This window comes from Spermophilus citellus (assembly GCF_964194105.1).
Source record: "Spermophilus citellus genome assembly, chromosome: 13".
In the NCBI taxonomy this organism is placed as follows: Eukaryota; Metazoa; Chordata; class Mammalia; order Rodentia; family Sciuridae; genus Spermophilus; species Spermophilus citellus.
Genome location: NC_138193.1, coordinates 80810209 through 80823225, shown reverse-complemented (window position 1 = coordinate 80823225; position 13017 = coordinate 80810209). Strand labels below are relative to the sequence as shown.

Genomic DNA, 13017 nt, shown 5'->3' with positions numbered 1-13017 from the left:
TCATTTTAAATTGTTATAAACAGTAATTTATAGGAATTATGAACCAATATTCTCATCATTTTGATTTTGATGAGGACACTAACTGGGATTATGTCCTCCTTTTAAGTTTTATAGAAATAAAAAGTAACATATGCTGGACCAGTAACTAACTTAAATTTTTAGTTGTTCCATGACATTTTCTCATTCATTTTAATGGCACTAAAACAAAAGAGGTCAAAAGTTTTAACTTGTTTGTTCTTAAGTATTCTTATCAATTAATTCACATAAACTAAAAGACATACACACTTATTTTTCAACATTAAATCTACCAACCAAAAGAAATTTCTAATTTCAAAATTCCAAATAACATATTTTATAATCAAAATTATTACACAACCTATGATGCCAACTTATAACTTTGAAAAGGGTATTTAACTATATATCCTGAGGCTGAAGACAGAAAAGAACTATATACTAGTTGTCCAAATGACATGTGTGAAGAATTCTAATGTATTTTATGCATATTCAACAGCTGAGCTTATGTGCTATTAAAGCACATGTATTTTAAGTGTTTACAGGCCCAAACTGTACTTCTACTATTGTTTACTTATTAATTTGAAAAAAATCAGGCAAAATGATCACATGCCTCTATACAAACCATGCTATAGTTAATGTTAATTCAAAAGGTAGTTAATGTAGGAATAAGAATTGTGCAAAAGAAAAACAAAATAATCTTCACCTACCAACTGTCCTTTAATCAACACACACACACACACACACAGAAAATAATAAATTCTACCAGAAACTTTTGCCATACTTACAGTAACATTTAATGCCAATTTGAACAAAAACACACTTAATGAATACACCAATGAAAATATCTCTAGTCAAAACAGTATCATTTCTAATTTGGCAATTCAAGTTATACCAGAAATAGAATTGGGAATTTCAATTAATAACATGCCTTCTGATTTTATTAAGCTGAAAATCTTTTATGCAATTCACTATAATTATGCTTCCTGCATAAAATCAGTTAATTTCTTAAAAAGGCTGATGTTGGTTTGCATACCATTCGTATACAGAAACATACACAAATATACATACTTACATAGAGAAAGAAAATTAATTATTAAACCTATAAGGTCAAATACTTTTGGAAAGGTTGAAAATCTTAAGGACTCTTAGGACTAAGTCAAAGACTACTTCCATAAAAAGCTTCCTGCTGTTTTAAAACTAACATTTTCAAGATTTAAAATCCATTAATTTTAACAGTATAACAGAAATGTGTGAAGCTATTAAAATATTTGCTCTTACTGGCTATTTATATATATCACCTTGTGATTTGAATGATTAGGCATACTTACCTTGCTCCAAAGATCTATATTCATAGACCTGCAGAGGGCAGCAAAGGATTAAAAATAAACCCAGAGGTTTAAAAAACATTTTAAGTTAAAATGCATTGCCAATTATATTATGTAATATGTAAAATCAAAACTTTATATAAACAAGTAAATAAATGTTTGCAAAATCAAGTTGAATCATTAGAACAAGCAATTTGGAAAGGATGACCCTCACCCACTTTGAATCCTCAAAATAAAAAAATTGGTTTGGGTAAGAATCATTAAAAGAACCACCCCTAAATCTGGGGTGCAAATTTAATGAAGCAGCATATTTGTATGACCTCAAAGGGTCTGCCCAGAGACTGTCTGTAACTTATAATGAGAAAAATAGCTAACTACATAATGGAGAAATGAAACACCTTGAATGAGTGATCAATTAAAACTAACATAACTAATGAGATACTGATGGACACTGTGTGCCTTTAGATGTAATTCCCTAAAAGACAGAATATCACTACAGTTGGGAGTTACAGAATCTGAAGATAATCAAGGGGAAACACGAGGAACATTCTATAAAATAATTGGCCTAAATTCTCAAAAAATGTTAATGTCATAAAAGACAAAGGATGAACTGCTACAGATTAGAGAAAATTAAAAAGAAATGACAACTAATATCCATCCTTGAACTGAATTCTGTATAGAAAAGAAGGAAATTCTAAAAAAGACATAATGATAAAATTGAAGGGCTGGAGTTATGGCTCAGTGGTAGAGTGCTTGCCTAGCATGCATGAGGTACTGGGTTTGATCCTCAGCACCATATTAAAACTAAAAAATAAATTTTAAAAAAAACTGAACATGAACAACATTAGCTAAAAATATCTCAGTAATGCTAAGGTTCCTGAATTTATTAACTATTGAGGTTGTGTAAGAGAATAGCCTTGCTCTGTAGGATTATGTACTGATATATTGAAAAGGTAAAGGGCCATGATATATATAATTTAAGCTCAAATAATTCAGGAAAAATACATTTTTCCCCCTGCAAACTGGTACCCAGATGGAGGCAGTAAATAATGATAATGTGTCAAAATACTAGAAGTTGGTGAATGTAGTATAGATGAGATCCCTGTACTATGCCTGAAAATTTCAAATTATTTCAAAGAAAGTTATAAAAAATGGTTGACACAAATTTTGCCTACTTAAATGAAAAAAACATTATAAAACAACTTAACAAACACTAGTCTTACATCATTTCTAAGCTTTGTACCCTTGATGTCTGGGTATGTTTAATACAAACTTTAAGAAAACTAATTACATATTCATGGCAACTTTATAATATAAACACACACAACAAAAAAGCATAGGCCTTTTTAGACTTGAAGTTAGGTGCAGTTTGGGGTGGATCTAATTTTGATATAGTGAGTTAACAGAACATTTATTTATTTATTTATTTATTTATTGTACCGGAGACTGAACTCAGGGCACTTGACCACTGAGCCACATCCCAGCCTTATTTTGTATTTTATTTAGATACAGAGTGAGTTGTTTAGTGCCTACTAAGTTGCTGTGACTGGCTTTTAACTCACAATCCTCCTGCCTCAGTCTCCAGAGCCACTGGGATTACAGGCATGTGCCACTGCACCTAGCAGAACACTTATTTTTATTCTAAAAAGATATTCAGAATGAACTACTGTACGTGCAACAACTTAGATAGATTTAGGGTCACTATGCTGAGTGAAAAGACAAAAGACATACTAGAAATCCATTTAAGAGAACAAATCAGTGGTTGCTACAGGTTAAGGATGGGGGAGGATAAATGACTATTAAGGGGCAGCACCAGGGGGATATATGTGGTGATGGAATAATTCTGTATTTTACAGTGATGGTTACATAAATATACATGTGAAAAAATGCCTAACTATGTACACAAGTTGTATCAATGTCAAATCCCTAGTTTTGATAATGTTCTAGTTTTGTGGGACATAAACACTGGGGGAAAGAAGGTCGAGGGTACACAGGCATTCTAATTCCTGTCTTTGCAAGTTCTTATAATCTATGTTTCAAAATATAAAATTACTTATTAACTAAACAGCTTAACAGCGCCTCTGGAATCTGCTTCCTATAATCATCTCTTCTGAAACACATTAGAAAAACTTTGAAAAAGAAAATCTAGAAGTGAAAAAAAAGAGCTTATGAAGTAAAAAATATCAGCAGAGTTTAACATAGTATTTATTTTGATTTGGGGAACAAAAATCTCTTGAGAAATCTGTTAGGAGAAGGAATGATAAATTAACCTAAAAATCATATCTCTAGGTTGTACTGGAAAATAATCTCTCAACTGTTACAAAAGAATTTTCATCTAAGCCACCCATCAATTACAGAGCAGAATCCTCTTACTACTTATCATTTCTGTATCCAAAAAGAGTAAGTTGTTTTTTTTCCAAACAAGTGAGAAAAAAAAGTGAGGCTTCAAGATATTATGAAGATAAAATATTGTACAGCAAAGGGTAAGATATAGTAAAGGCTACAAATAGCTTGAATTCTAAGGAATTCCCTGCCCCGCATGCTAAGCAAGCACAGTACCATTGAATTATATCTCCAGCCCAAAGAATCTTAACCTAAGGATGCTTACTACAATTAACAAATAGGGGGAAAGCAGGGAAAAATCAAAGAGTTTGCTAGAGTGAGAAGCTGATGCCCCCCAAATGCACAGTATTTGTTGCAAGACTTCACCTCTGCTATATCTTGAGCCCCTTTGGGAACCTGATGAATTCTCACATACTGTTAATTTTGTCATGAGTGATGATAATATGAAGTTAAACTATTTAATTTAAAATAAATTGTGAGATATATTCTGGATGTATGGGTGGAATGACCAGAGTTCCAATAATTATTTTTTAAAGTCCAAGGGAAATAAAGGCAGGGAAGAAGGAAATAAATAGATAAAAGAGATTGCCAAAATCTTAACTGTTAAAGCTGAGTGATAGGTACAGAGATCTGTTTTAATGAATGTTTGAACTCCATAATAATATATATACCATATCTAAATTTTGCACTTCTGTTCCAACTCTCAACTCTCATAAGCTGGTCTTCCGTAATCAATTATTTCATCAAAATACCAACTTATTATCAAATTTTAATTTAAAAGATAATAAATTACTCTCAAATCTGGATGAAGTACCTACAGAAAGCTCAGACAAACTTTCAAAATTATACACATATCTACCAGTTTCATGGTGAATAATACATTTAAAACAAAAACCAAAAACAAAAATATCCAGAATCATTCAAAATCAAGCTTTTTAAAAAGAATAATTAATCAATCTACCTAAGAATAGTAAAAACTTCCCCAATTCAATGCAATCTCACTTTTGAGCCCACGATCCACTGAAACTACTCATGCTAAAATTACCAGTAATCTCAATTCAAAATTCAAAACTTTTTAGTCTTCTTTGACTTTTAAGTATGGAGACTTGTTGTTGACCACTATTTGCTAGTGCTCCTCGTTCCCCCTAGTACTACTTAATCTCCTTTAGAAATTATCCTTTCTTACCTCCTTACAAGCAAGCCTTGATTTACCTATTATCCAGCATTCCTGGGGCTGTAGCTCAGTGGCAGAGCACTTGCCTAGAGTGTGTTAGGCACTGGTTTCTATCCTCAGCACCACATAAAAATAAAAAAATAAAATAAAGGAATTCTGTCCATCTACAACTACAAAAAAATTTTTAAAAATTTAAAAAAGCAAGCCTCTATACCAGATTCTACATGTATTACATTTTTCATTTTTAAGATAATCTTGCATGTAGTTATTTAAACTCCTGTATAACAGAAAATGAAACAGACTTAGGCTAAGAAAAATATTTTCACTTGGAAGTTCAATAGGCACCTCAATCAATCTCACATATAGTTAATTATCTCTGAATATTGCCTGTTCCCCCATATACTCATACTTGCACCTTTCTCCCCTTCTGAATACATGTCAATCTTATCTTCATCATGTAAGCCTTTCAATGGCTTAAAGCCATGAATCAGGCTCCAAACCTTCTAATTTAGGAGGAGGTCCTTTTGAGGAATCCTAAAGCTACCATCCTAACTTTACTTCTTGTCATTATTTCATGGCTTCCTAAGTTGAGAACAGATGTACTCTTCTCTCAGTCTTAATGCCTGTGCCTGAAATGCCCTTCCTATCCACTGTACAAATTCTTATTTATCTTTCAGTACTCATCTCAGGAACTTCTCAGTACATCTTGCTCTGGCCCATCCATTCCCCAACCTTCACAGAAAGAGATAGTACCTTCTCCTCTAAACAGTCATTAATAACCAAGACAAGTTTGTAGTTGCTTTCTTTCTGGTCTCCAACTGTGAACAATCTGGGGGAAAGTGCCAGGGATTAGCACTTAGTACATACTGATACTTAATTCTATTTCTCCTTGATTTACCTATTATCCAGCATTCCTAGTCCATGGTCCACATTTATAAGCACTAATTTTTTTCAGCATATACAAACTCATTAAGAACTCTTTTAAGAACTTTCTGTTTAAACTTATTTACTGTTCACAACATCTCTGTTTTAAGGGCAATTATCAGAACCCCTATAAAGATGAAGGAACTGAGGTACAAAGTACTTAGTTTTAAAATGTGTCCAGGGGTTTTCTGAATTAACTGGGGATACCAGATTGACAGTTTGCATTTAAATTTCTCCTTCCCTATGCCCCTATGCCCTACTTAGATAAAAAGAGCTTTTTTTTTTCTTTCAATGACACATAAAATAAATGGGAGATACAGATGACTAAAATATTATACATTAAAAGTAGTAACCAATTTAGCAGTAAAGAGAATGTTAATTCCCAAGACAGCAGTAAGAAAATCTGGATCGAAACCAATTTATACTATGGAATCTTCAAAAGGGTCAGGTTCTGCATTCCTAAAGCAAAAGGAAAGGATTAAAGCAAGACAACTCCTAGGTCATCTCCCTCAACTCCACATTGGGATACTGCTCCCCTCTGACCACAGCAAAAATCTAAGGATTCTTCTTCAGAGCATAAAACAAAGTCCCTGGAAAATTCCAAGTTCAGAAACAATATGCACTAAAAGCTAATCCTTGGCTCTCCCTCATACAACATCCTGAAGACATTTCATTACAATGCCCAAACCTAAGAGGAAAGATGACATGAACACTAAAATCTCACCAGTCACTCAGCTAATCCTGGAGGGAAGTCATCAAGCCCCATTAACACACTCAGAGCTTCTCATCACTTTTTACATTTCCTACTCAAATATACTAAAGACATTTGGGGGAAAAAATACAAATAAGAACTTGGAGAACATAGAAAATAAGCATGGTGAGGAAAGGCATCCAAAAAACTATCACCAATATCCTGTGAGAAAGAAAAGCTTATTATCTATGAAACAGTAAGATGCTATTTTAGGAAAGGACTTCAAAAGAGATTTCAGAAATAAAAAATGAGAGCAGAAATGAAAAATTCAATGAAAGAAGTAAAAGAAAGAATCACAGAAGGTTGAAACATAAAAACCAAAGCAAACAAATCCAAACCACACCAAACTAATATCAAAACCAACACAAGCTGAGCACAGTGGTGTACACCTGTGATCCCAGTGGCTCAGGAGGCTGAGATAGGAGGATCATGAATTCAAAGCCAGCCTCAGAAAAAGCGAGGCGCTAAGCAACTCAGAGAGACCCTGTCATTAAATTAAAAAAATACAACATAGGGCTGGGGATATGGCTCAGTAGTCAAGTACCCCTGAGTTCAATCCCTGGTACAAAGAGAAAAAAGGCAAGGAAAAGCACCAGTCCAAAAGTTCCAGAAAGAGAAGATTTTAAAAAACAAAACAAAGCAAACAAACAAAAACAACCGAGAACTGAATACAAATGTCTGGATTAAAAGCACCCACTGGGTATATCCAGCACAACAGATAATAATAAATAAGCACAAAATATATAAGATTACTTTATAGTGAAATATCAGAAGATGAATGGTAGAGGGAAAAAAAGCCTTTTATAAGAGTCTAGAGAATTCAAGAGATGATTCTAGAAATTTCTAAACAACTAATTACAAAGTGAAGAGTCCTCAAGTTTCCAGAGATAAAAATTAAAATGGATATAAATTCCTTAATTGTCAAATGTAAAAATACTAGTACTAAGGGAAAGATTCTACAACTTCCAGAGGAAATTCTACAAAAATAAATCTCAATACTGTAAAGACAGATGATAGTGGACCAATGCCTAAAAAACTCTAAAGGCAAATTATTTCCAACCTAGAATTCTATACACAGGCAAATTATCAACCATGTCTGAGGCTACAATACAGACATTAACGATCTCAAAACACTTACCCTACATATGCTTTTCTCAAGGAGCTCCCAAAAGATGTCCTCTACTCAAAGGAGAGTAACCCACACCCTGTTCCTCACAAAAGACAAGTCTAAGATACTGAAAGTAAAGATTCAACCTGCACCAAAACAAAGAGAATCTCCTGGGTCAAAGTGAAGGAAGCACCCAGGTAAAAAGATAACTAGATGTACAGATTGTGGGCCACTGCCACCTGTCACTGCATCTTCCTTTTAACATACGATAACCACATTTCTTTTTAAGCCTGAGACAATGTTTTGACTGTGTACTGATAAAATACTTCCTTTCCCCTTTTTGCTTTGTTGTGTAGATCAGCTAAAGGCATTCATTTCTCCCAGGGAAGTGTTTTACTCTAACCTACTTCTAAAAGTCCAAAAAAGGCCACAATGAGCTTAGATATAGCACACACTTGAGGAATAAATATTTCTGCTAGATATCTAGTATGGCCACAAACTTCCTGAACACAAGGAACCCCACGCTTCTCAAGACTCATCCATACCTTCCCCACTGTCTTCCCTGAGAGGGGCTTTTGTAAACTTTTAGAAATATTGAAGTCAGACCCTAATCCAGAGATTCTGTTCAGATTACATTCTGGAAGACTTTCTAATAATAGCAGTGTTACTTCTTATTGCCAGGTTTCTCTTTACTTCTTGGTTTCTCACAATTAATCAAATCACAATTAATCATATATTATTTGGGGACATATAATAGTGGCACAATTATACTGAAAAGCAAGAGAATGATCCTGTTATGGGCCAGGCTATATGGGCAATGACCAAACAGACTTCATTTTACTCTGAGACTCCATGTCATATAAAAAATCCTCTCCCATGGGAACACCTGGCCTCTGTACCTATTAATAGTTGCTTAGCATAACACGTTTGGCCACACAAAATGGCAAATCTTATACAATGTAAAATTGTTCTCTCTTTGGTTCCCATTTTTCTTGGACAATGTACCCTATCAGAGATTGTCTACCATTCTTTAACTCGTACCCAACAAGGATCATTTGGACCTATTTCCCTCTTCTTATGATTATGGAAAGTCCCAGGGGAAACACCGAATATACCCAGAATGAAAATATGTTTCCGGGTATTGTATTGTCTTTCTAACTGCTCAATTCAGCTTCTGTACCCATTTGCCTGCAGCTACGTCAACCTGGATGTGTTTTTTGCCTTTAAATACCTTGAAATGCTCAGGCTAGGGTCTGTTACTTGCAGAGACAGTTTGGGTCCTACAGGGAGCAATCACCAGCTAGCTAATAAAAAAGACTCTCCAATTTGGACAAAGCTGGGATTTGATGTGTTTTCTGAGTGGTCTGCCTCATAACAATTCCACCCAAGACAGGGCAGCAGGGATCACCAGGGAAAGCCTCATGGGACTGAGGAGTGGCACACTGAGGCTTTTAAAGTACCAGTGACATTCTATTTCCTAATCTCAGTGGTGAGTAACAGGCATTTGCTTTCTTTTCCCTAATGTACATTTCAGCTTTACATACACCTCTGAATGTACAATATAATTCACAATAAAAAAGTAAAAAGTAAGATTTCCAAGGTCTTACAACTAATAAAACAGTAGAGATGTCCTGAGCTCAGGTAATTTGGCTATGAACCTTGGCATTTGTTTTGTGATAAATTAACAAATTAGATTTTGCTAGCCCCTCTGCCCACAACAAGAAGTTTATATAAGTTGACAAAAGACACGTTTTCTGTACACTTAATTTAATTTACCCCTTTCTGAAGAACAAGTCTGAAGTAAAATGTTAATAGCATTTCTGTTCAAGGCCAATTTCAGCTTTTTAGGGAGTCTTTTTAGTGGAATAACAGGATTTGAAAGAAAATCATGAAGAAACATCAACATTCTAGCCCTACCATGGACTACTACTAAAGCATCTGGGTAAATCTGATAGAACTTTTCTAACTTTCACACTATGATGCTAACACTCCCAAACAGTTCAAAAATGAGAATATTTGCAAATAACCTTTTTACAACTTTATAAAACTATTTTAGAGACACATAAAGGAACTACTAATTTAAAAAAAGCATCAACAAAACATCATACAAACTAAGATATTTTTCTTTCCACTGTACATATAGAAAACAGAGACTAGGGCTGTGGGTTTGGCTCAGCCCTCTTCCTTTGGGGCTAGAACTAGCTCTCCCTGTCCCATCTCTTTGTAAAGAGAGAACATGTCAACTTATTGATTTTCTCCAAGAAACTCAGGGCCTAGACTTCTCTCACCTCAGAGTGGGCCTTCGGATGCTATGAAAGGAAGAAATTTTTGTATCAGAAATAATTATTAGAAAATCTTTAATCTAAGCTAGTGTAACACATTATGTAAGAAGTACCATTCATTAAAACTTGCTGGAGGATTTAAAAAAAAAAAAAAAAGTACCTTAAAATCTGGCAGTAAAGTTTGAACTCAGGGGCACCCAACCACTAAGCCACATCCCTAGCCAAATTTTATATTTTACTTAGAGACAGGGTGTCACTGAGTTGCTTAGTGCCTCCCCACTGTTGAAGCTGGCTTTGAACTCTCAATCCTCCTGTGCCGCTGGGATTGTAGGCATGCGCCACAGCACCTAGCTGCCAGGAAACTTGAGCACTTCAGTGGAGCTAATGTCTGATCCTACAAATTTTAGAATCAGAAACCTGGTTTTCAATCAATATATGGAAGGCAGCAGTACTTGGTACTGTCCCCCACTTAGCAAGTTCAGGCTATTGCCTTCGGGTCAGAAAATTTCTACCACGTGACTCTTTTTCTATGCACTAAAGACTCATATATCCCCAGGTTAATTCTGAAATACTTCTCTTTTAGATAAGTTATCTTCCCAACCAAGTTTTAAACTAGCCTCAGAGTCAATCTGTCTCTTAGAAGAGACTTAATACTTTAGCTGTTGAAAGTGCACACTTTTCCATTTGAACTTTGTTAAACTAGTGTGATTGTTAGGAGGAACGAAAAATTGTATTTATTTTAAAATTTCAAGTTCTAGCATTTGACATGAGAATTCAATAACTTAACAGTCAGATCTAAATACTCTTTAAAATGCCCAGATATATAGACTGATTTTTTTGAAAAAAAGGTTTAAAAGAAAAAAATTCCCTAGTAATCTTGAATAACCTCACTCTAAGCAGTATTACATTTGAATAGTTTTTGACTGATGACTTTGCCTATGTATGCTTAAAGATAACTTATAAAATGGAAAACTCCAGAAAGGTATTACACTTGACTGATCTTTAATTACCATTTCCTGAGCTTATCAATACACAGAAATACCAGCTTTCCACTTAAACTACTCTCAAAAGATATAAAGAAAAGCATGTTTCCATAAATATTATGGGATAGCCTAAAAAATAAACCTGAAGCAAATCAGGCTGCAGATTGCTAGACACTACTGTCCTCGTGGCACTGAACTACTAGGCAGGTCTTATTAAAAGACAGATAATACTCTAAACATTGTATTCCAATTCTAATTACATCCATGTAAGTTATGGGTAACTTTTGATTAACTTATTTTTGGCACGGAATCACTTTTGGTTAATTAATCTACCTCTCTTTTTTTAATATTTATTTTTACTTGGTGCTGAGGACCGAACCCAGTGCCTCACATATGCTAGGCAAAAGCTCTACCACTGAGCCACAACCCCAGCCCCTCTTTTGTTCAATCTCTTATGTGCTCATGAGCCTAAGAGTTACAGGTAACTTAATATGGACCCTATTGGCAATGACACAGTTGACCTGGGATTCACTGCCACTCTGTGCTCAGTTTTTTCCCAGTCACCTAGGCAATTCTTAAGTGTTACGAGTATAATGGGACCCTGACAAACACAAAACGTGACTGTAACAATGAACTGCACTGAGTGTACTGGTGAAGGGATTTATAAAAATATATAACATTTGATTTGACATCACATGAAAGAATGGCTTGGCTACATTAATTCTAAGATAAAGGATTCTAATTACATCAGTTATGTTTTGAATTTTTTGTAGCTTTGGGATTGGGAGGGAAAGAAAGAAATCACCTCATGTCATAAATGCTTCCAATTATGAACATATTATTATAATGCCAAGTCACCATAACCTAAAATTTTACTATAAGAAAAACTGCTTAACAAAATAAAGTTTTAGAGCCTACATATTTATTTCTAGAAGGGATTAATTAAACTTATTTTCACTAAGATTATGGCAAGAACAAAGAAGTATTTGCAACTGCCCAAACACTAAGCAGGCCTTTTGTTAAATATATTTAAATTTTTATTAATATGTGGCTATTTGCCAAGAATCAAGTAAGCATTTAAGATGCTAACAAATAGGGAAATAACCAAAAGAGGATTTAAATGAGGATAGAAGCAAAGCACTTAGCTTGATGCGGTTTACAAATAATCTATTTTCCAATATTTTCAACATATCTATTCAAATAAAAATAATCTCAAAGAACAGATAAATTCAGCAATGTAGTATTTATTTATTTTTGAGAGAGAGAAAATTTTTTAAATATTTATTTCTTAGTTTTCGGCAGACACAACATCTTTATTTGTACGTGGTGCTGAGGACCGAACCCAGGGCCACGCGCATGCCAGGCGAGCACGCTACCGCTTGGGCCACATCCCCAGCCCAGCAATGTAGTATTTAATTCAATGACTTTGAAACACCAAGATTCTCAAGCTTCCAGTCTCCCCTTCTCCCCTATAATGCTGTTAAAAACTCTTTTCTTGAAGATAATCAGATAAAAATCTTTTATAAAAAGATGATAATCTTTTCAAAATTCTAAAGTGAACACCCTCTTTCTTTAGCCCTCTCCTACATCTCTGTAGTTTACAATACTAACTACAATTTCCTTTTGTAAAATTTCTGTAATTAAAATTTCCTTTCTTCACTGGCTCCTTCCAGTTACCCTGGATTTTATCATAGCTTTCCTTCCCAACTCTCTACAACACGATTAAAAAAAAAAAAAAAAAAAAAAAAACCACAGAAACAAACATACAAACAAAAAACTCAAAATCACTTATTTCACCCATGATACAGGATAAACATCCCTAATACACAGTATCTTACAAACTGGTAAGAAAAAGCATATGACCTAGTAGAAAATTTAGAAAAAGGATTTTTATAGTATTTCAAGAAGAGGAAATCCACATGGCCAGTAAGCAGATAACATGTTTCAACTCTGCTTAACAGTTAAGACAATATAAAGTATCTTATACAATAAGATATCATTTCTCATACATCAGTTAGGTCAAAATTAAAAAGCACTATAATGTTCAGTACCTCCAAGGATACAGGGAAATGGGTACTCTCATATTCTGCAGCGAAATTGCTAATATAATCT

General features: G+C 34.3%; 1 protein-coding gene across 1 annotated transcript in view; it reads right to left on the bottom strand.

Annotated features, from left to right (window-relative positions):
• The window catches only part of LRPPRC (leucine rich pentatricopeptide repeat containing), a 108005-nt gene that overhangs the window by 55492 nt on the left and 39496 nt on the right, over positions 1-13017 (bottom strand). Inside the window, exon 15 of the mRNA XM_081264072.1 lies at positions 1344-1371. Coding sequence (XP_081120198.1) covers positions 1344-1371 — 28 coding nt within the window. The remainder of the gene's footprint in view (positions 1-1343; positions 1372-13017) is intronic.